This window comes from Lates calcarifer, linkage group LG1, assembly GCF_001640805.2.
Source record: "Lates calcarifer isolate ASB-BC8 linkage group LG1, TLL_Latcal_v3, whole genome shotgun sequence".
Taxonomy (NCBI): domain Eukaryota; kingdom Metazoa; phylum Chordata; class Actinopteri; family Centropomidae; genus Lates; species Lates calcarifer.
The window spans coordinates 19,148,948-19,171,317 of NC_066833.1; the positions used below are offsets into that span (position 1 = coordinate 19,148,948).

Sequence of the window (22,370 nt, forward strand, 5' to 3'; positions counted from 1 at the left end):
TTCTGGTGCATAAGTGCATCTTCAAAGATGCTTCCTGAGCTGTTATCAGTATAAATGGACGTTATAGAATGGGGCCTGTCATTAACAGCAGCTCTCATGATAACAAAAGGTGGCAGGATTTGTCAGGGATTATTTAACTGCTTACCAGATAACTAAACATCTCATAAAAAGAGTCATGAATGACACAAGAGTGCCACAGTCACATGTAAATACACATAGGTGATATTTTGGCAATAACTGATAGCAGGCTGCCTCCACCAAAGTAAACTTTCAATCAATATCAAGGCAAATGTATTTAATGCTGCAGTGAGAGTGTGGACAGTGGCATTATGCTGAGGTTGAACAGCACCATACAATGTTTACAATAAGTTTGAAGAGTTGCCTGGCAGCAGAATGTACACAATGAAACAGCTCAGTGGCGCTGCTCTTTATGTCTGTGCTCAGGCTTGAAAGAACTGCCTTTGTACACACATGGCTCCCTCTCTCGGGACGTCTGACATCATGAGCAAAATGAATGGCAAGCTCTACAATAAAACCTTTCCTGCTGCTGTCGAGTATTTCCTCTAAAAAGTTAGAAAATATTCAGAAAAACTCCACGTGTATCAAAATGTCAGAGGGAAATGTGGATAAAAGTCACCTTCTCATACAAACCTGTGTATGTGGGTTTTAATTTTAATTTAATTTTGAAATAAACTTGTGTGATGTTATGTTGGCCTTTACTGTGTCAAAAATATTTGTATTTGCAGCCCTGTTTTATGATGTCTTTATGTCTCTTGATAAGGTGGCTATGAGAAAAAGTGATCTTTGGGATTAACGAAACAGAATTTCCATTTATTAGCAAAGCTTTTGTATGTCTTTTCACAGGGAAATTTCTTATTTAATAAATGTAATAATTAATATTTCACATCAGATGTTTACAGGATTTTCAATTTGCTGCTTGCATTGCCATATGTTTTGTGCAATAAACATTGCTGTCCAACATTACCACAGCTACAATAAATGATGCATAATTGTGTGATTAAGAACACAATTATATATATATATATATATATATATATATATATATGTGTGTACACACACACACACACATAATAGAACACTTGGAATAGATAGGTTCCAAGTGTTCTATTGCCATATAATCCCTATAAGGATTTACTCACCCAAACAAAATGATAAATGCAGTGGTAAAGCGCACTGGACTTGGCAAAGGATGTCATTGCTGTACTCACCAGTGTGATGATATCCAAGTTCCACGTTACTGCAAATCAAAGCACAAACACAGGTTATGTGCCATGTGGTGAGGGATTCCTGAAGACCCTTTAATAAACACTATGAAAAACCATCAGTCATTTGAAACATCTAACCATAATGTGCAATTCATTTCTTAGGCATTCAAAATGATAATTCTCAATTGTCAATTATTACATTGAAGCAGTAAAGTGATTCATTCATTTTTGGATAACTGAGCAGGGCTGTCATGAACACCGCTCCCACACCAGCACCTCAATTAAAGACCAGAGTTGTGGATGTGGCCTTTTTTTTCTGTGTGACACATACACATAGGCACTCACAACTCTCTTTTGTGGCTAATTTATAGTCAAGAGTCAGGGGAAATGATTCTGCTACTGCCAAAGAGTGGTTACAGGCCCCAACCCTTCCATCCAGACAGGAAGGTAAAGAGCTGTTACAAAAAAAAAAAAAAAAAAAAAAACTCCTCCTAAAACTCTCTTCAACACTCTCAATCTCACACAGAAAGGAAGTGAGGAGAAACGTCTCTCTCAGCCTTTCACCGATTGAGCTGTGAGATTGTAATTGCTGTCGTAATTTATCAGGACCAAAGAGCAACACTTTCCTCGTATACCTACCTAGTTATTCAATATGGACTATTTTCATTAGTTCAGGGAAGAGTGAGACCAAGTAGCACAATGTCCTAAAATACCTCACTCTCATATTTCCCTTGGAAAAACCCAATGTGTGTGTGTTTGTGTGTGTGTACATGTGCAAGGGAGCCTGTGTATTTGTGTTTCCTATGTCCTGTGCATGTATGTGCCTGAGTGGTTATGCATGCGAAATCTAAATCTTTATTTGTATAACGAAAGGAGATCCTCACGAACAACATGCTTTCTGGATATCTGTTTGTTTTTCTATTTGTTCCCGTCATAGCAAAACAACCTGTCCGAAGTGATTTAGTGGTATACTGTATACACTGTAGGCTTAACATTTAATGAGTTATGTATACCAGATATAGTTTGTGTAACAGAAAGCAGTGGAAACTATTTAATTACAGTATGGATAAAAACTTTTTTTTCTACCTGTGATAATAACATTAATTCATAATAGATGTTTGGGTTTATTTAGGTATTATCATAGTGCTACACAAACACGGGGGTCAAAGATAACCTTTCCTTTCACTGTTTCATAAAAGGTGACAGGTCAGTTGTCTCTCTGTCTACCCTGACCCCTCCTCCTTTGGTATCCTGAGTAGAGTGCTGAATCAGACCTCTCTACCTTTCCACTAATGGTGACCCATTGACTCCTGTTGGCCTGGTGAACCTCTCTACATGCTCTATTGGTGACCTTTGGTTTCATTTAGGTTGATGTATCGCATATCACACCAATGTGTACACATTGTGCTGATGCCTTCAGCAAAAGGACACTGCTGTCATAGTGGACTCACAAGGATATGTTCAGTGATTACTTAGAAACCCTTTTGTCATTACACAGCTAAAGCAGAGTATCTCTCTGCTATGTTCTCTCTAGGAATTGCATGTTTGTGGTTTGATGAGTTAGTGAGAGTGAAAACCACGCAGAAAATGTTTAACTTGGATCGTATTGGTCTCATTCCTTGTCGCTAACAGTGGTGACACAAAACAGCTGCTACCCAAACTGAAATCAGAAGGTTCAACTGTTTAGGGCAGACTATACAGGCATGGTGCTTGTAGCTTGCTGAAGGTCACCATTAATTCACATTTTCTGCCACCTCTGTTGGTTTTCCAATCAGCAGGTGACAGTGGGGGTGAGATTACCTTTGATTTATAGCCTAGCCTGTCCCTCTTGCTTGCTCCAATAAAGACCCCCCACACACAAACACCACCACTACCTTAACAATTATTCACCTTATGATTGTCCTATTCACAATCCTACCTTTTTCAACAAAATGCACTCTATTGTGAAACTTAATCCATAAAAAATCAGGACACCTAATTTTCTCTGGTTTCCAGCCATTCAAATAGCTTCTTTGTGGTTTGGATTTTGCAATAGCTACATAGATTCCCAGATTCTCCATTTGCAAACCAAACATATGTCCCATTTCATTCAGTCTTGATATAGTGTAACAATTCTACAACAAATTTTGAATCAAAAATAGGCCTCTTGAAATCCTTGCGCGTAGATGTGTCTGGTGGTTAAGTAGAGAAACAGTTCAGCTCTTCTAGACTTATTTAAATGGAACGGGAAAGAGATGATTTACTACCCCACCTCTTAAAATGTGTTAACACGGAACGATCTTTCTTTTATTCAAGTATCTTAAAACACACACACACACACACACACACTATTTATCACATCTATCTGCTTTGTAGATATGATGATTATACTAGATGGATAATACTGGATGCCATCACTGCCATTAACAATTATCATTGTACCAAAACATAGAAATGCATGTTACTTGCCCTTCATCTAATTACACTGTCAGTACACTACAGGAATTAAGCGCAAAATAAACTGAAACTTGTCAGAATATCACATCCAGGAACAACAGCCACACGATGGAATGTTTGGTATGTATCCTTTCATACACAAACAACAACAGAGGTGAAACCAGCGTTTTAATATTATCTCTTTAGATAACAGAGATAATATAGATAGACTAAAATACCAAGGTACATTTTCGTTTATTGCGATAATCTTGTTTTAAATGTCTAAAGCAAAAATAAACAAACTGTGTTGTATTTTTGGGAACGTTGTTAAAAGGATACCCCTACTCCAAAAGACCGAAATGGTTTCTCCCACCGTAGCAGCGTCTGCCCTGCGCAGCGCCGACTGCAAATCAATGAAGCCAGTCAAGGCAGCGGGGCTGGGCGGTCGAAGTTGGGACAATTTACGGAGGTTTCTGTTGCTGGATAGTCGACGACATAAGGATATGTACACAACTAATGTGTAAAGAAACCTATTTTTGTGTCCTTTAGCGGAGTAAGGATGATATATATGTTCACCAATTTTCTACTTATACGAGGTGTTTGATGTGTTTCGCTAGAAATTTGTAGCTCAACAAAAAATACCCTTCCTTTCCGAACTGAGGATGATTTTTGCTAATACTGGAAATCCACTAAGGACTTCGTATCGCAAACAGGTAAAGATGCTAATATTTAACAAAGACCAGCCTTAAAACATTATGTCCACAAAACTGACTCCACTGAAGTAGCAAAAAAAGGTCTGTTTGACAGCAGCTCACTGATCCAAATAAACTTAATGTATAACCGACGCTCTAACAGAAAGAAAACTTACTTTGTTTGACTTACATTATTTTAAATGGCAGTGTTGTGTTCCTGTGTTTGGTGTAAGATCCAGATAGGCCATTATGCATAATGAGAATACCTGCTGCTCGGGCTGTGGTCCATGTCTGATAGTGCTGGAGAGATACAGGCCGATGTCTTGGCTTGATGCTTTACTAATGTTATGGCTGTTCTGCCCAAACAGTAGAACAGAAGGCTAACCCTTTCCTAAAACAACTCCCATTTAATATTTATTATATGTATTAATAAGATTTTAAAGGTATAAAGCACACAGGAGCTAGCTGTTACCACTACTTAAGAGAAACTCACCCAAACCGAAGCAATTTCCTTAGTATATATTCGTGCTTGGTTCGGACCAATGGACATTTTGTTTGGTCTTTAATTCAGTCAAACTTACCTTAAGACCATAGTTAACCTTAAATATTTGAAGTAACACTGTACAAAATGTGATTCATACACTATATTTGCTTGCACTATAGGATTCTATGTATTGTACAGAATTATACAATATGGGTGACTAATTGCCCATTGATGCATTTACTTTGTCCCAGTTACATAAAGAATATTTAAACTTCCTTTAGCTAAAAGATTTTAACAATCATATTTACTTTGTCATGCTTACACTGTTATCCTGTGTGGCTAGAGCTCCATGGGCGAGGCCTGTTACTGGAAGCCTTGTGTATTTCCAGTTCGGATATGACGGGCTCTGCTGGTCTGGAGCCGGCTGATAAGATGCTGTCCTCTCCCCATCACAGTCTGTCACAGTCCTGCATCTAAGTAGTTGGGCAGATGAATGAAAATTTACTTTCAGTCCCACAGAAGGGAAGTTGCAGTTATGGAGCTTGGGGCTCTGTTGCAGGCATTTTCTTTGAAGACTGTCTTGTCTTATGCATTTGTACATATGTTACAAACTATTACTGGAATGTCTGTAATGCATGTTTGCCTTTCTTCCAGTAAGAGTCATAATTTGGCATGTTATTAAATGTATTTACAGCTCACAAGTGATTTTGGGACTGTGATGACAGTGACGGTCAACAGTTTAAAGTTAAATACATTTGAAACAGTGTTATTTTAATATCTAAAGACGTATATCTGTATCCATTGATTTTCCAGACTTGGTTTGTGTTTGTTTTTCCTCACCTCTTGCCTTACAGTTCCACTTATTGCTGTTATTGTTCTAGTCACTAACATTAAGAAACTTATATGAAAAGTGCTTTCTTAAAAATCTTGATAGCATCTACCTCAAATTTATGCCTGAAACCTAAACACCAAAGACACCTCAAACAAACACTGCTCTTTTGAGATGCTGCAACCATAACCACCAAGATTATTTTGAAATTAAAATATTTAACATTTAGTGTTATCTCTTTGGTTGCCACTAAAGAGCTGGACTGTACATTTCAGTTGTATGAAATCTCCCTAGGGAATACTTTCAACTTTGTGACACAGTCCATGCTATAGAGAGCAATTAATTGGTGGGAAGGGTGGATTAAATGAGGACTTTGCCAACAATGGGTTGGAAAACAAAAATGTTAGGCAGTCAACCCGCTGGTCACAAGAGAAGATCCTTGAGACAGAGGTCCAGACTTGGGTTGCTCAATCCTGTCACCACTTCATGCTTGGGATTCCATCATCTTCCTCTCAGCTTGTGATTCCTCAGGGAGGGGGTGGAGGGGGATAATCAGTGTCAGATAGTAAAGGAGAGGACAAATCCCTGAAGGGGAAAGCTCTGTCCAACCAGGACATCTGTGTCTTGTATACATAAAGCACAAAGTTGCACAATCGCGGAAGGAATTTTTTTTTTTTGTCCTCTGCTTCTATTATAAGCAATGTTCAGACTTGAAATATGAAAAAGGACAATGTACCAAAGCTGAATAGCACATGAAAATTGCAGTGCAAGTTGTTTGACTGTGTTTTATATAATTTTAAATATTGTTTGTTTTTGACAAATAGAGAAAACATACACAATCATATTTAGAGTCACTCAAACCATTCTGATGGTCAAAGCTATTAAGGATTGTGAAGGTCAAGATAGCTGGAACTACTCCAGATATGATGTTGACCTGCAAACAGCTTATTCGACACCCTGCAGCAGTGTGACACTGATGTCAGAGCTACAAGCCCCTGTGGACTCTCATTGTGCTGACTGCGAAGGTGTGATGGAGATTGCTCTGCAGATAGGGATCATTGCTCTGTAAAACAGCAAACCTTGCACTGGGAAGAAACCTACAATGATGGACAGAATTTACCCCCCACCCCCATATTTGCCCATATATAAGGGGAATTTTGTGAGGGCATACAGTGGGCCTTTCTTGAACTGAAGTTTCATGCTGAGTTGTAATACAAAAGGGAGATCATCGTATTCTGGTACAGCACACTCAAATATTGATAGTAACATCAGCAAATCAAAAACATACTGAAACCACACTGTACAAATATGGATATGTAAAATTAATGTTGTGAAAAACTCACCGTGCACTTCCTGCCTAGCACCAAACAGTGGACAGACTGGCTAGCTGGTGAACATAGTAGAGTATTTTGCAGCTAAAGCACCAGATATTTCACACAGGTGTTGGCTCAAGGCAAAACAGAGCTAAAAGAAGAGTGAATATTGGATTTGAGCAAGACTCCAAATGAGTGTAAATGTTGCTTCACATCTGTTGGATGTGTAAATAAGCAACTGTTAGCTAACAACTTTGTCATATCAACTATATAAGGTGGTAAGATGTCAACATTGTGTTTAAAACTTTTTGCTGTGGGCCATTAAATCATTGCAGGTATTGCAGGTTTGAAAACCCCACATTTTAATTTGCTGCAGTGGTATACAGGTGTACTCCAAGGTTGTGCCAGTACACTGTGACATCAGAAGCACAATGCTGACCACACCCAGCCACACCTATCAATGATGCTGGGTGTGTTTAGCGGTGAACCAAACTTGAAACATAAAACAGCTGTGTTTCACTTTCTGAATTTCTCTTAATGCATTCACAATTCACAATTCAGTTAAATCTTGTAATACTTAAAAAAACAATAAAGAACTTGAGCCATCTCAATATCTGGCTATGGTACATTTAGCACAATCTGATTATATGGAGGCACGACATGCAATATTGTTTAATTCCCAGCCAGCCTGACCTTTAATTCAACCTTGCTTTTCTGTGTTTTCCTGCCTATTCCAGCCACCTGTTGCCCCATCATCACACCCTATGGCTCCACCCAGCCCAAGCACCAACAGCAGCACCAACAACAGCAGCAGCAGTAGCACTGCTGGCTGGGACCAGCTCAGCAAAACAAACCTCTACATCCGAGGCCTGTCCCCTTCAACCACAGACCATGACCTGGTCAAGCTCTGTCAGCCGTGAGTAATACACTTCCTCTTGTCATTATCTGGTATTGATCAGCCACTGATTTTTTTGGCCTGCTTGATTTTAGGGTGTCGTTTTAATTTTCAGTGGAAGTCACTTATTGATTAACATTTGGTAAAATACAAATAAAGTAACATAAGATGTAAATATGCAATTTTGCTAGGTCAATTGCACACTTATTGTACTAAAAGATCAGAAAATGTATGTAGTGTTGTCTTTGGTGTAATTTATTGTTGTAGTTTATGCTTTCTATTATATCTTCCTCTCCAACAATCTGACTTTGAATGATCAATTGAGTTCTGCAGGCCTGTTTGAATGTATTCAAAGAGAGGATTTAAGATTTAATCAGTTTTTTATGCAAATTGAGCAGTATAGCAATATGTTTGAGACTGTAACAAATGCAACAGTATTGCAGGCTTCATTTGGATATGACATGACAAATGATCTTAAAAACCACACAAGGACGGGGCAGAGATGATGAGCTACATGACGGCATGTGGTGCACAGCAGCAGAGGATTCATATATCGTGTGTGGATAAACGGGAGATATTGTCAGCAGTGGTTTTATCCATAGCCCTCTTTGTGCACTGGATGCTTTATAATTGCTAAGCAGAGAGACCACCCTGATACCTCAGACTTTTCATTTGCTTTAATTTCATTTCACAGAGCTTTATAGCTTGTCATTTTAATCTGTAGACAAACAGGACTTTCTTTTTCCTTGTGCATTCAAACATTCACAGAGTCACAGTCAATAATTCTGAAGTGTGGTAGTAACTACATGTACATGTACAAGTTAATGTACTACATTTTGATGGCACTCCAAGAGCAAGCATGCTGCAGCCACACATGATTTGAGATTAGGGTTCAGATAAAGGAAAGGTTTTAAGTTCATGCACTTTCACCCAGATTAGCATTCAGCGTAATCCCTGGCTAAAATATCCTCCTGGTTGACTGGAGGGTGAATCATGGCTTTTATCACTTTCACAGCAGATAATATTGGTCCTTTTTTACATGGTATGTATAGATGGAATGTCTCTCCACATTACTGAATACATAAACGCTTCAGAATAGAAACTACTGTACTGTACAGCATACATGTAAGGTTGGTTTAAAAACAAAATGATTATATTGCAAATGAAACAATTATTTTATGAAGGACTTTTTAAAACATCTGTCTCAGGATTTATTCTTACTATCCCAATTTTGTTGCTTTTGTAGATATTTTCTGGACCTTCCACTAAATTTAATGGGCCCCAGAAAACATAACTAGAGAAGTAAAATTATACTATTAAGACTATTTCTGTGTAAAAGAGAGAGGGAGAGAGCATTTAGGGTTTTTACCCATTCACCTCAATATTTTCAGTTTTTCTAACAGTTCCCGCATCAAAGCTTCTTTGAAGAAAAAACAGTAGTATCACAGTATTCTCTGATGTTACCATTAGCACTTTCCTGTGGTCTGCAAGTATACCCATATTGCTCTGTTGAAACCATGGCAACGACATGATGCAGACCAGACTGTTAAATGTCATAATCTCTGTGCTTTGTGAGGCAGTCCATTGCACATAAGTACAGGCACTCGCAGCACTCTGTAAGCCAAAAAAGTTGTCTCTTATGAGAACAATATGCTTAAATATAACACAGAAACAGTAATTATGTGTCATATGTACATGACTCCCCATATAAAAAGATAGGAGACTGACAATCCCAACTGCCAAGTGACCCAACTTTTCCCAAAAGAGACTTTGGTGACTCTGTATGAAGTTTGATATAGTGGTTTTAGTTTGGCTGAAAAAAGGGACTGTTTAGCTTTGCACTTGCATGGTGGGGATTTTCAGCACCACATGGAAACCACTTCCTGTTTCTCATATATTTTTACAGTGATGTCATAGGTTGCTCAACCTTCCTTCTCTGTGTGTTTTATAACTAGCTCTGTCTAGTATATAATCCTGCTAACAATGCCTTGCCTTTCTGCTCCTCCCCTAGGTATGGCAAAATTGTATCAACAAAGGCTATCCTGGACAAGACTACAAACAAATGTAAAGGTGTGTGACAGTGTTTTTTCTCTCCAACAACACCCTGTTTTATTAGTCTTCTAATTAAGTATGAATAAAGAAACCTTGTGAAACACCCTGATGGATATTCAACACCTTGCTGTGAGAGAGAATATCACCTCTACACTTTCACAAATTAGGTAGACAACCAATGTGTGAATTCTGCCTAAACTTCACGTCATTTAACAGCTACGCAGTTGTCTCAGATGATCTGGTCACGTCTGGAAACAAGACAGCCAGGCTGCTTAAAGCTGGCTCCCAGCTTGTGTTATTTTAAGCCTCAGCCCTTGTCTGTTGGTGTGTCACTGCTGTGGGTGGTTCCTAGGGAGAGAGCCGACTCCTCCTCTTTCTATTGAATGACAGCGCTGGGTTTTGTTCCAGTTCTAGTAGACTGCCCACCTGGCTAAAGAGAGACATACTGATTCTCTCTGGTGCTGATGGGATTAAGAGAATGCTTTGTCACTCTCCTCTGGATTATACAGATGCCAGTTAATCGAAGGCTCTCAGTGAAATGGGACACCGTTAAATACCTTGTAAAGCTCTGACTGAATTTTAAATAGAGTCAAGAGATGGCTTTAACAATAACCTTTTCTGACCTTTAGTCTCACAAAATTCTTTACTTGACTAAATCCATTGTTTTTTTTCCAATTTCACACTTGATTAAGAACACTTTGTACAACGGTGTATTAGTTCCAATGCAGTGGGGAGTGGGGGGTAATATTCTAAGAAAAAACTCAGACTTTCCAATGTTACGTAGCATTGTGATGAGGTTGATCCAACCTTGCAGCGTGAAGCCTTGTTATTCCTTGACAAACACAGCTGTAAGAGCCCCAACATATTCACCATAATTTAGCTTGAACAGGTTAAATATAGCAGCTGCAGTACAGGTCAGGGACTATGGCTTCACCCTGTTTGTACCTCCCAGGACAAAGCGCTGACCTGAGCCATGAATGTCACACTGCTATTTGCATCCTCAGCACTTTTCTACCTCTACTTTCCACACGTACACGTACACATACATACGCGCACGCATAAACACAAAACTGCACATACATATAAAATTAGAAAGACCTACATAATGTAGAAGTATATACATGTTTGCTGTACAGCTTGTTCATAAATATATATGTGTGTGTGTGTGTGTATATATATATATATATATATATATATGTAGTAACACATTAAATGCACAAATGAACACTGAGACTGTCAACATCTACAACAGAGAGGAATAGGTTAGCCCATAGAATATCATCCTAACTGTGCTGCTTGTCTTCTCAGGATATGGCTTTGTGGACTTTGACAGCCCTGCTGCAGCTCAGAAAGCTGTGGCTGCTCTAAAGACTACTGGTGTCCAAGCTCAGATGGCAAAGGTGAGGATTCATTACAGTCTAATCCTGATATCACGTCCATACAAGTCGCCCATTAACACTGTTCCTCTGCCATCTGGATGGTCAGACAGCTTAAACCTAATCCTTGTGGTGTTAAATAGGACTGGAATCCTTGACTGCTAGGTGGATGTACCCTAATACTCAGTGAATCTTAGGTTACTCAGCACCAGATTTACCGAGACAATTTTGTACAATTTCATGAGAAGATGTGGCACATGTGCACCAGGTTGTCACAGTTTGTCTCAGTTTGCATGTGAATAGTGCAAGTGTCTGCAAGGTGAGGCTCTGTCCTTAATGCAGACTGAGTATGTGTTCTTTTGGAATCACTGTAGTAAGAGCATCTGCAATAATTACTAATACAGTATCAGGTTAGAACTTGATGTTTAATTTTAGAGTCACTATGTTAACAACTGCACTTTTCTTTCTTTTAACAAAACGTTTACAGTGTGCATTTATGTCAGTGTTTTGGTGAGACATGCTTGATCAACACCATTTGAGATTAGAGTTCAAATGAAGGAAAGGTCATGAGTTCATGCTCTTTCACCCAGTTTAGCAATTAGTGAAATCCCTGGCTAAAATATCTTCCTGGTTGACTGTAGGGTAAATTGTGGCTTATTTTGCTGTCACAGTAGATTATATTGGTCATTTTTAAGATTGTATGTGTGGACAGAGGGTCTTAATTATTGAGTGCACAAACTCCTAAGACTCCATCTAGAGATCAACAGGCACTCACATAGTGTGTAGACATAGTGTGGGTTGAAACAAACTTATTATATTGCAAATGAATAAATTACTTTATGAAGAACTTTGCATCTTACCAGAAGCTAACCAGTTGTCTGGAGGATTCCATAAGTGGCCTTTTTAAGTTTGATACAGTGGTTTAGTTTGGCTTTTATTTTATTTTTTTTTATAAAAGGGACTGTTTAGCTTTGCACTGACATGGTGGGGATTTTCAGCACCACATGGAAACCACTTCCTGTTTCTCATATTTTTACGGTGATGTCATAGATTGCTGCTCAACCCTCCCTCTCTGTGTGTTTTTGCACTGGTGAGACATTGCTATATCATCACCATTTCCACCCCCTGCACTCTGAGCAGCCAGGCTCTGCTCTATCTCTTCCTTACTTGTTTTATTCTCTTAGTCTCCTTCAGTTTCTTTTTCATTTGCCATGAAGTCCGTTTTACACCTGTTTATAGTGTAGTTAATGCAGGACTACACAGTGCACATTGTGTCCTGCCAAATCTGACCCCTTAATGTTAAAATTTGGTAATATGCTGATGTGTTCATACACAATTTATAATCTTTCCCTGCACGTGTTGCATCCTTATACATCACTGATGGTTCCCATAGGTATTCTGTAAGCCGACAGCTCCCAGCCAGGATGACAGACAGACACAGACATGAACGAAGCCAATAGGCAGAATATAGCATGTACAGACTGGTGTCGCTGACAGCTGATGACACACTGGAGGAATTTAATAATTCCTCTGAATGTGTTTCTACAGTAAGAATAGTCATTCAGCACTCTTATATACATATATGTATGTTTAAGCGTGAAAGTATCCCTCAATAAAGGAGTATTTTACTTAAACCGCTCAAAAATTAATATTTAGCAAATGTTTGAAACATTGGAAAATATTTAAAGAAGTACAGGCAAACACATGCCTCTTTGTCACTGGACAAGTTGAAATTGTAGTAGATTATGAGATTAATTGTGCGCAGTGTTGCGTGGACAGTCATTCAAATTTCAACAAACTGCAGATACAGCTAAGAGATTATCAGGTAAGGGGTCTTAAAGTAAGGCTCTTTTACTTTTGACATAATATTTGTCTCTGACACCAGAAAAGGAAGTAAATAATTGTGTGTTGTTATGGTAACAGGAACCAGTTGGGGGAAATTTGTTCCCATACAACACTTTGAGAACCCTTCACCTAATTTCCTGTCTGGGCATCGGTGGAGCTTCTTGACATGCCTCTGTGCACCCATTTTGCTTTTTTAATTAAAAGAGAGCAGCTTTGAGGGGCATGCCTAAGTTTAATCTTTGTATTGTGGATGGTAAATGCTATTATAAAGTGTGAGCCTTTCAGTCCAGCTTTACTCTCACTATTGCAGAAGCTTAATGGACTACCTGACAAAGGTCCCCTTTCCTGTTTTTTTTTTTTTTTTAATCTGCCCAGGCATCCTTCAACAGCTTTCACTCATTATTATTTCAAAGGGAGGTGGTCAGATAAGGGTGTCCCTTGTTTTCACCTTATATTATATATTTTGTGATACTTGATGATGTGCATCCCTCTCTCTGTATACACACAAGGGATACAGCTAATACTCATTTGTATTGAAAGTTATTCAGTTATTAATGTAAGCAAAATTGAAATATCATGGAATTTTCTGTAAGATAGCTTTATCCAGCTGTGTGAATTAAATGTCTAGAAAAACAATATTATTTTATATTGTTTATTGTGACCAGAAAGTCACAGTTTAATTCCTAGATCTGCAAGACAAATCTGGGTGTGGTAAGTAAAAGAGCAGCAAATGCCCATTCTTCATCCCAACATTGCAGTGCTCTTGAGCAACACACTTAATGTTCCTACTTCTTCAGTAGAGCTGCTTAGTGGTCAGCAGATAAGACTGATGCTGTACTGGGCATCTACCAGGTGTGAATGTGGAACAGACTGTTCCCTATGAAAACAGTATTATGCTGTATTTTGCAGTAGATCACATTATTTCTTACAGTATCTCATACTCCTTGCCTCTGTAGCAAGGAAGGGGGAACACCTTTTCTTCAGCTGTAACCTCTCTTCTATTTGAGACTGACAGATGGATGGTAACCTATTTGATGCACAAACAGATGTCTCTTTACATCTCACTTCTTTCTTTCAAAACCATCTTAAGTGATAGTACAGTCAGTCTTACTACACAGGAGCTATTATGGTTGATTTACTGCATCAATAAAATATGTAGTCATTCTTACCTTACCCTCAAACCCTCTTTAAATAAGTCACAAGTAAGACTGCCAGACTTGAAACTATGTGACAGTAAAGACTAGGTCAAAATGAATCTTGCATAAAGTGATGGGTGAGTAGGAATGACAACAGAAAAGAAATCAGCTTCCGAGTTGTTAAGAATTTATCAGTTGCCTCACTGGGGGGGGGGGGTCATTTAGGTGACACTTCGCAAGATAACTGCTCAGCTCTGCCACCAAATACGAAAGAAAGAAGAAACACAGCCTTTTCTGCTTTTGGGCACATATTGTGCAGGTGTACAAGCATTCAGTATTACTGAAGGTCTCCTGCTCCCTTTTGAGTTATTAGAGCTACATAGAGCTGAGGTGCTGAAACACACCCCTGCACCCCTCGCTCTGTCCTCTCCTCTGTCCCTTTTCGAGGCCTACTCAATGTCATAATTGTGAAATGTTGGTTTTATCTGTCAGTATATTACTTTTAGAAAAGCAGTCTGTCCCTATAGCTGACTCTGAATGCAACACAACACTGATGAATAGTAATGGTAGGAGTCTGCTCCCCAGGGACACGTAGTCATGTCTTTTGTTTCTGCTGATGCTATTAAAATACAGCAAGAAATCAGCTGATGTGAGCCTTAAGCCACCGTGGGCTGCATGCAAATCCCTAATTATCACTGTACACCCTTTATTACTTAAAACCCCCAACAGAGACAGACAGGAAGAAGCAGAGATATGATAACCCCATTACTATGGTCTACATTAAAATCTATTGAATGCTTAGCTATTTCCAGGGATAAATTATATGGAACTGTGATGAAGCTTATCATTCCCTCTTCTCTTCCTCCTCCTTGTTTACATTACAATATTAGTGGAAAAACATCTGTGTGTTTATCGCTTTATCTCTGACTGCTTCTCTCTCATTTTTTGACCATACAGCAACAAGAACAAGACCCCACAAACTTGTACATCTCCAACTTGCCTTTGTCTATGGATGAGCAAGAGCTAGAGAATATGTTGAAACACTTTGGCCAGGTCATATCTACACGCATCCTGAGAGACTCCAGTGGAGCCAGCAGAGGAGTGGGCTTTGCCAGGTCAGTTACTTGTGTAATTTACCGTCAATGCCTCATGCAACTGAAACAATATTAAGAGATTTTTACTGGTACTGCTACATATACTGTGGCATTTTAACATCAATAAATCTAAACTACATCAAATATGACTCACTGTTATGACTAAACTAATACATGTATTCAACTGAGATGACTGACAGCCTCTTCCAGCCTCTAACGGTTTACGTGGTTTTGCCAACAGATCAGATTTAGCAGGAAATTGGTTGGATGGCCAAATATACCCCTTTACTGCAGGAAATGGGCAGAGGACACTGTATGACCGGTGAAATGAAAATTCAGTGGTCATACGAGTGAAATTCCATTTCACAGACAGAAAGGGAAACAAGTGGTAATATTCCTTTTGTAACATTAGCCAACAAAGTTTATGGGAAATTACTTTTTGAGAGACAATGCTAACAAATACCACAGGATTGAGATCAAGGCTACTATTCTAAACCAATTACCAATGATAAATCGACATATATACATACATACATATATATATATATATATATATATATATATATATATATATATGCACACACGTATATACATAAATATTGTATATTTCTATATTATATATTATATAATATAATATGTTTTTTTGTTTGTTTGTTTCAATGAATAGCTAAAAAGGCAGAGAGAACAGTTCTTGTTTGGACAAATGGAAACTCCTTTAAAAAATAGTTTCACAATGACTGGATGACTTAATTATAGTGATAATGCTGGCTTCCGCCAGTCATACTTGCATAACCGGATGCTTAACAGAAATACCTGACAGACAAGGCCAGAGTCATGACAAAACAAAAATATCATAATGCATCATAGAAATGTTTGTGTGTGTGGGTGTGCACTAATGGGTTTGTGTGGTTAACAAAATGGTGAAGACTATACAAGTTGACTTCAGAACATATGTACACTTTGGGCTTGCAGATAAAAATCTTTTATTTTGAACCATCTTTTCCACCCACCCAGAAAGTAAGCAGATCATGGAAAATACCCTCATTACAGCAGCTATTGCTGATGTTATGCTGATGTTGTTGTTTGTCTTTTATAATGTCAGGATGGAGTCAACTGAAAAATGTGATGCAGTCATTTCTCACTTCAATGGAAAGTTTATTAAGACACCTGCAGGTGTTCCAGGTAAGACATACTACTGTAAATAATTATCATATATTTGCAGATATACACTGCAGAAATATATTGGAAAATTATTTAACTACCATGTCATTAAAATAATATGGATAGCAGGATATGTCTTATAATGACTGTAATGTGCACAGTCTGAATAGGTAGAGGTGTATACACAGGATGAAGTAAGCCAACCAACTGATTCATGCCTCTAATAGAAGTCAGTGAGTCTGCTGGTAAAGAGCACACATACACTCAGACCTAAGTGGCAGAGCATGGACAAAGAAAATGAGGGAGAGAGAGGGCTCCTCTGTGTGGCCTCCACTCCCTCTCTAAGCTTTTTAATTGGATTATTAGCCTGAAATAGTCTCTGCTGGCCTTGCCTCCTTTAGGAAGGGGAGGGGATTACAGCTCCACAGCTGCCTAAATAAGATGTCTGTGTTCCCAGGCTGGCTAGTAAATGTGCACTCCCAGGCTACAGGGAGTGAATGACTGTGTAGTGAGCAATGACAGATAGCATTGTCTGTGCAATTGTCTTTGTTTAAGCCTCTCACTGTTTCTCATTCTTTAGCACCCTCTGAACCATTGCTGTGCAAGTTTGCTGATGGAGGGCAGAAAAAAAGACAAAGTCAGAATAAATTTGCCCAGAATGGTCGGGGTTGGGCGAGGGATGGCGACTCAAGACTGGTAAGTGGTGCCCAGGATGGGTGAGAGGTCTGGGTGGTTGATGGAAATTAATGAATGTTATACAACCTGATAAAAAAGAACTTTTGAGTGACTTTATTGGTGATTAAATCTGCCGAAGAGTCATCTAAAGGAATAAATTATATCTACAGTATCATATCTGTCACTCTGGAGTGCTTTTTATTTTTATTGCGTTGTAATTCCGGCTATGCTCACTGTTCACTGTAAAGTCCTGTGTAGACAAGGGCGCCCTCCCTCAGGTTTTGATGGAATAGATACACAATAGACTGTATTGTGTTAAAAAAAACCTGTGCTGTCCTTTATCCCTAGGCTGGAATGACACTCACATATGACCCTAGTGCAGCTGCTATGCAAAATGGGTAAGCTACAACAACAGATTAGACTGCAATGTCGTGGCCGATATGTCTTGCCGTACCTAATTCACTTTGTTATTTTAACTGACACTTTTCTCTGTGTCCACAGATTCTTCCCACCGGCATACAGTATTTCAAACAGGATGATTGCTCAAACATCCATGTCCCCTTACATGTCTCCAGTTTCAACATACCAGGTCTGAATCCTTCTCTTCAATATTGATATGTACTGTAAGTCTTTTGGGGGGGTGGGGGTGGGGATGGGGGTTATTTAGCAGTTTTACATGTAGCAACTTAGAATTTATATTTGTAAACCATGTGTCATCATGATTCATATACATGTCTTTTGGGGTATTGGAAGTGTAGGTTAAATGTGACAAAGGGCACTGTGGCCTTTCATGCTTGATGCTGTGCCAGTCACAGTAGCATGTGATCTCTGGAAATAGCAGCTGCCCAGTGCCAGTGTGTTTACAGAGTGTGTTTGTGTAATGTTTCAGGTGCAGAACCCATCCTGGGTGCCTCATCAACAGTACATCATGCAGCACCCAGTAAGAGCAAAATTGCTTCATCTCCTCATCATCATTGTGCTCATCTTTCCCTTTTCTCCCTTTTCTCCTATTTCATTAAAAACATTTCTCTCTGTGGTTGTTACAGAATTGAAAGATTTTTCTGTAAACAAACAGACACAATATGGAAGAGTAGTGGTTACACATAAGGTGCCACTGATCCTTGAGGCTTTACTGTGCTAAAGTGTTTGTATAGGAATATAAAAATGACTGCTTTAGAGAAGCTATATAAAGATGTGTATTTGATGACAGATGCTGAATATTTTCTAACAGATGGGTTTGAACTGAGAGAGAAGAGTCATTTTCTGCTTTGAAAACTAGCCAACATAGACGAGAAAACACTGTTAGATGCATTAGGCCAGTCAAGATGCTTATGGACAACTTGTTCAACTTGTGACTACTCACCTTCTGCTGTGGGCGTGTGATGAGAAGGCTGAGATTATTCTGTTTCTCCTTGCCTGAAATTAAGACATAACTCTTGTGGCATTCAATAATCTTTATTCACTCAGATTTTTGCTAAATATTCCAGTTTTAACTAAAGACCTTCCACCAGCTGCATATTAGTCTCTCACCTGCATGCATTTTCACTTCCAGGGTACAGTGATATCGCCCTCTATGGACCCATCTATGTCACTGCAGCCCACCTCCATGATGGCCCCCCTCACACAGCAGATGAGTCACCTCTCTTTGGGCAGTGCAGGATCGGTGAGACAGTGCTGCATGGAATCAGAAAAGACTTCACACATTATACTTATTTGAGAATAAATGTGCAACATCAAACTGTAAAACACAGAGTGAGTATGATCGCTATACAACTATTTTGCTTTTCTTCATTGTGCAGTTTATTGCTGCCAACACAGCTATGCAAGGAGCATATATCCCACAGTACGCACACATGCAGACTACTGTTCCTGTGGAGGTATGTTTTAACATCAGTGCTGCCTTATATGTTTAAAACATTACTTTCATTTCATCATGTTCAACAACAGCTCACTGTTAGCGAAATGGCAATGGCAGAGACTTAGGGTTATCTCACTGTCTCTTCCAGGAAAATGGTGCACAGTCACAAGTGGACTCATCCAGGAATCATTCCCCATATTCATACCAACAAACCAAGTAGTGCTGGGGTGCCATTTGGACAACAGCTGAAACAATCATGTCTACAAATGCAATGAACGCTAAGGATCTTTTCACTGTTTTGCACAGGTTCTGCAAATGTTTAAGTGAGACTATTTTTGGAGAGAATATCTAAGTTCATCAAATGATTCAAATTATATTAAAAAAAGTTTTGAAAAAGTTTTATTTTCATACTAAAACGTTTATTTTTTATCAAGGATTGCTGCAGGATACAAGAAAGAGTCATGTGACTAATTGTTCCAAGTGCATGATAGTCAGTATGTCTTTTGTTAATATTTCCAGGGTTTTTTTTTCTGAAGATTTGTTTCAGCCAGACATTTTGAAAATGATGTTTTTGTGCTTGCTGTGTGAGTATTGCTATGGTGAAGTAGTAGTTGTTGTTTTCTTGTAAAGTGATTTTTCCTAGTACTTTAGATTGATCTTGCTGTCTAATTAAAATTTGCCTTAATAGTTTTGATATAGTAGTTGTACAGAACACCACAGAGAGCGGCAATAAGCAAAAGCTATTACCTTTGAAATCAGCCACATAGGACTTTTTAAAGAAAAATGAATAAAACCTGTGTTTTTGTTTTTTTCCCTCCCAGAACTGCTAGAAAAGTAGTAGTAAGTAATTTTAGAGGAAAATGTTTTCAATGCAATGACATAATATTTATTTAGTAAGAGAGCCCAAATGTTTCTGGATGTTGGAATGATGAAGTTCTGTTGGAAGATCACCTTTTAAATTTTGCCTTTTTAAATAGTTGGTATCGAAGAGTAGCATAAAGTGATCTTTGGGGGTGTGTGGGGTGGGGGTGGGGGTGGGGGCGGGGGTGGAGGAAAGGGAGGGGTGGCCTGGCCTAATATATTTTATTTGTTGGTCGTACTTTTGTCTTTTTGGGTGATGTTAATTGATATTTTGATGGGGTGTGTCTTTTACACTTTTATTTGAACAAAGGAACAGGAATACATGGACTCATGATTGTGCTAAAAAAAAAAACAAAAAAAAAAACTCAAAGCCTTGTAATAGAACTGAGTTGGGGGGGTTGAATGAGATGAATATGTGTATTTTATGGCACCTCACTCTTTGATAGGAAACAAACAAACTTGGCACTTTCAATCGTAGTTTACTTCACCAAAGATTGTGAGCTAGTACACTGAGGAAATAGCATCATTTATCTCTTTAACCAGGACATAAGTGACTCTACAAAGCAGATTGCAGTTTGGACAGTGTGCCTTTTTTGTAAAATTACATTCAGTTTTCACAGGTATTAGTACAGTGTGGACACACACAAGCATGAAGGAAGGCCTGGATCCAACAAGTGCCGCAGATAAATTTCAGAATTTACAGAAAATGCAACATTACAGTAAAAATTAAGTTCAAAAGAAAATAATTGAAACAATGAAAGGACAGTATTGTAATAGCATTCTGGTATTACATAGCACTAAAAAATAAGTTTGATTATTTTTTTTGATCATAGTAGATTCAATTAGGCTTTTTGGCTAAGGTGTCCTCCAATAAGCCTGTGATTCGACCTGGTGGTCAGTCTGACCAATTATCTACCTCAGAGTTTACTTTCTCCTCTGTATTCGGTCGGGTTAGCAGGTCCAGCCCGCCTTTCCAGACCAAATGCCACGCTCAGGAGCTGGCCACATACAGCTGTTTCCTTTCAGGTTGTTTTGAATACTTCTTGATTTTCATCAGACCTAATTTTTTTATGATGTATTATTGTAACCATTGTTCATGCATTCAGTAGTATAGTTTCAAAAGAGCTGCTGCTTTTACGACAATAGATTCCAGAGGCTGATCTAAGATCTTTAAGACCAACAATAACAACAAAGCATTGTGGTGTTCACTGGATCTGTGCTCCTTTAAACAAACATGTTTGTTGCTTTGTCTCTGGTCTAGACAAACTCGCAGCAGCATTTCCTCTGTAGTTAAATAGGGTGTGCAACAAATGCAAGGCCGCTGTACTTGAGATTTCTGTGTAATGCCTAAGACTGAGAAGTTATACTGTCTTGTGAAGTTTATGCTGCTAATGGTGTCTGAACCAAGTGCCATAGTATCTGGATCAAGAGTTGCAGAGGTGCATCAAAGAAAATAAGTAACCATCATGTTGAACAGTCATTAAGTTATATGAAAAGTTCTAATTTATGATTTTTTTTTGTACAGACAGCTTGAGGAAAGAAAGAGATTTTCATAGTGCTAGATAAAATTTTATTGTTTTTTTTTTTTATTTTCTTTTTTCTTGTGCCACACAAATGCCAGTGGTAACTTGTATGTACAGTTTAGGGAATCTTTCCTATGTATTTTTGTTTTGTAGTGTTTGTTAAAGCCAAAGACTTTTTCAGTAGCTTGCTGCCTAAGGTTTATTCTGTTCATTTCTTTGACATTTTTTTTTTTTTTGAATAAAAATGTTTTAAAAATTTGAATCTGTTTTAAGTCTAGTGTTTATTTGCAGAACTGCTGTTCTTTATTGTGAATAAACCTGTTCTCCCTTTTTGAGTGGATATAGCTATTTGGTAACCATTGCGTTGTTTAATGATGAAATTACCAGTTAACATACCAGTTTATCAGTAAAATGTTGTTTTTTTTTTTTTAAGTAGCTGAACAGTAAATGTGAATGTGTCATTGTTACGGGAGCTTGGCTGCAGCGTCAGGGGGCAGAAATCCAAGCACTGTCTCTCACTTTGTCTCTCAGTCTCTTTATGTTTAATAACGAATCTGGCTTTATCAGAGTTTGGAAAATACAAATGCGTTAATGAATCACCTTTCTTGAGGCAGCCTGAAAATAATGTCTTGCTCAATTTATGAAGATTGCCACACAGATTTATAAAAATCAGTGTATTTTATGTAAATCTTGATCTGCGTCCTCTAAAATGTGGTGTCTCGTCACTGTACATCATCAAAAATGTGACAAAATATTCTGCTTACACTAAACCTATTCCACACTTACTATTAGACAGTTTCAGTCCGTCACACTTTAACAAATCTATTTGTATTATAATTTACAGTAAGTACACTTAAGCTGAGCCTTGTCTCAAGAGTCATAAAGGAAATGTTTTCTTCCACTGTATTCCTCAGAGCAAGATAGTAGAGTAGTTG

At 38.4% G+C, this 22,370-nt stretch overlaps 1 protein-coding gene across 3 annotated transcripts; it reads left to right on the forward strand.

Annotated features, from left to right (window-relative positions):
* The first annotated feature begins 4,038 nt into the window (after positions 1–4,038).
* On the forward strand, positions 4,039–21,697 carry LOC108901045 (RNA-binding motif, single-stranded-interacting protein 1). Of its 3 annotated transcripts, none has more exons than XM_051071692.1 (14): positions 4,039–4,354; positions 5,161–5,376; positions 7,697–7,875; positions 9,866–9,924; positions 11,215–11,306; positions 15,221–15,378; positions 16,460–16,539; positions 17,099–17,214; positions 17,542–17,591; positions 17,695–17,782; positions 18,083–18,133; positions 18,746–18,856; positions 18,993–19,070; positions 19,200–21,697. In XM_051071692.1, exons 2-14 carry the CDS (start codon positions 5,311–5,313, stop codon positions 19,269–19,271), a joined length of 1,200 nt encoding a protein of 399 aa, XP_050927649.1. In that variant the 5' UTR covers positions 4,039–4,354; positions 5,161–5,310; the 3' UTR covers positions 19,272–21,697. The 3 variants fall into 3 exon arrangements, with proteins under 3 accessions (XP_050927649.1, XP_018557898.1, XP_018557899.1); XM_018702383.2 differs by lacking the exon at positions 5,161–5,376 and having other exon boundaries at positions 4,045–4,161; positions 4,259–4,354; XM_018702382.2 differs by lacking the exon at positions 5,161–5,376.
* The last annotated feature ends 673 nt before the right edge of the window (positions 21,698–22,370 follow it).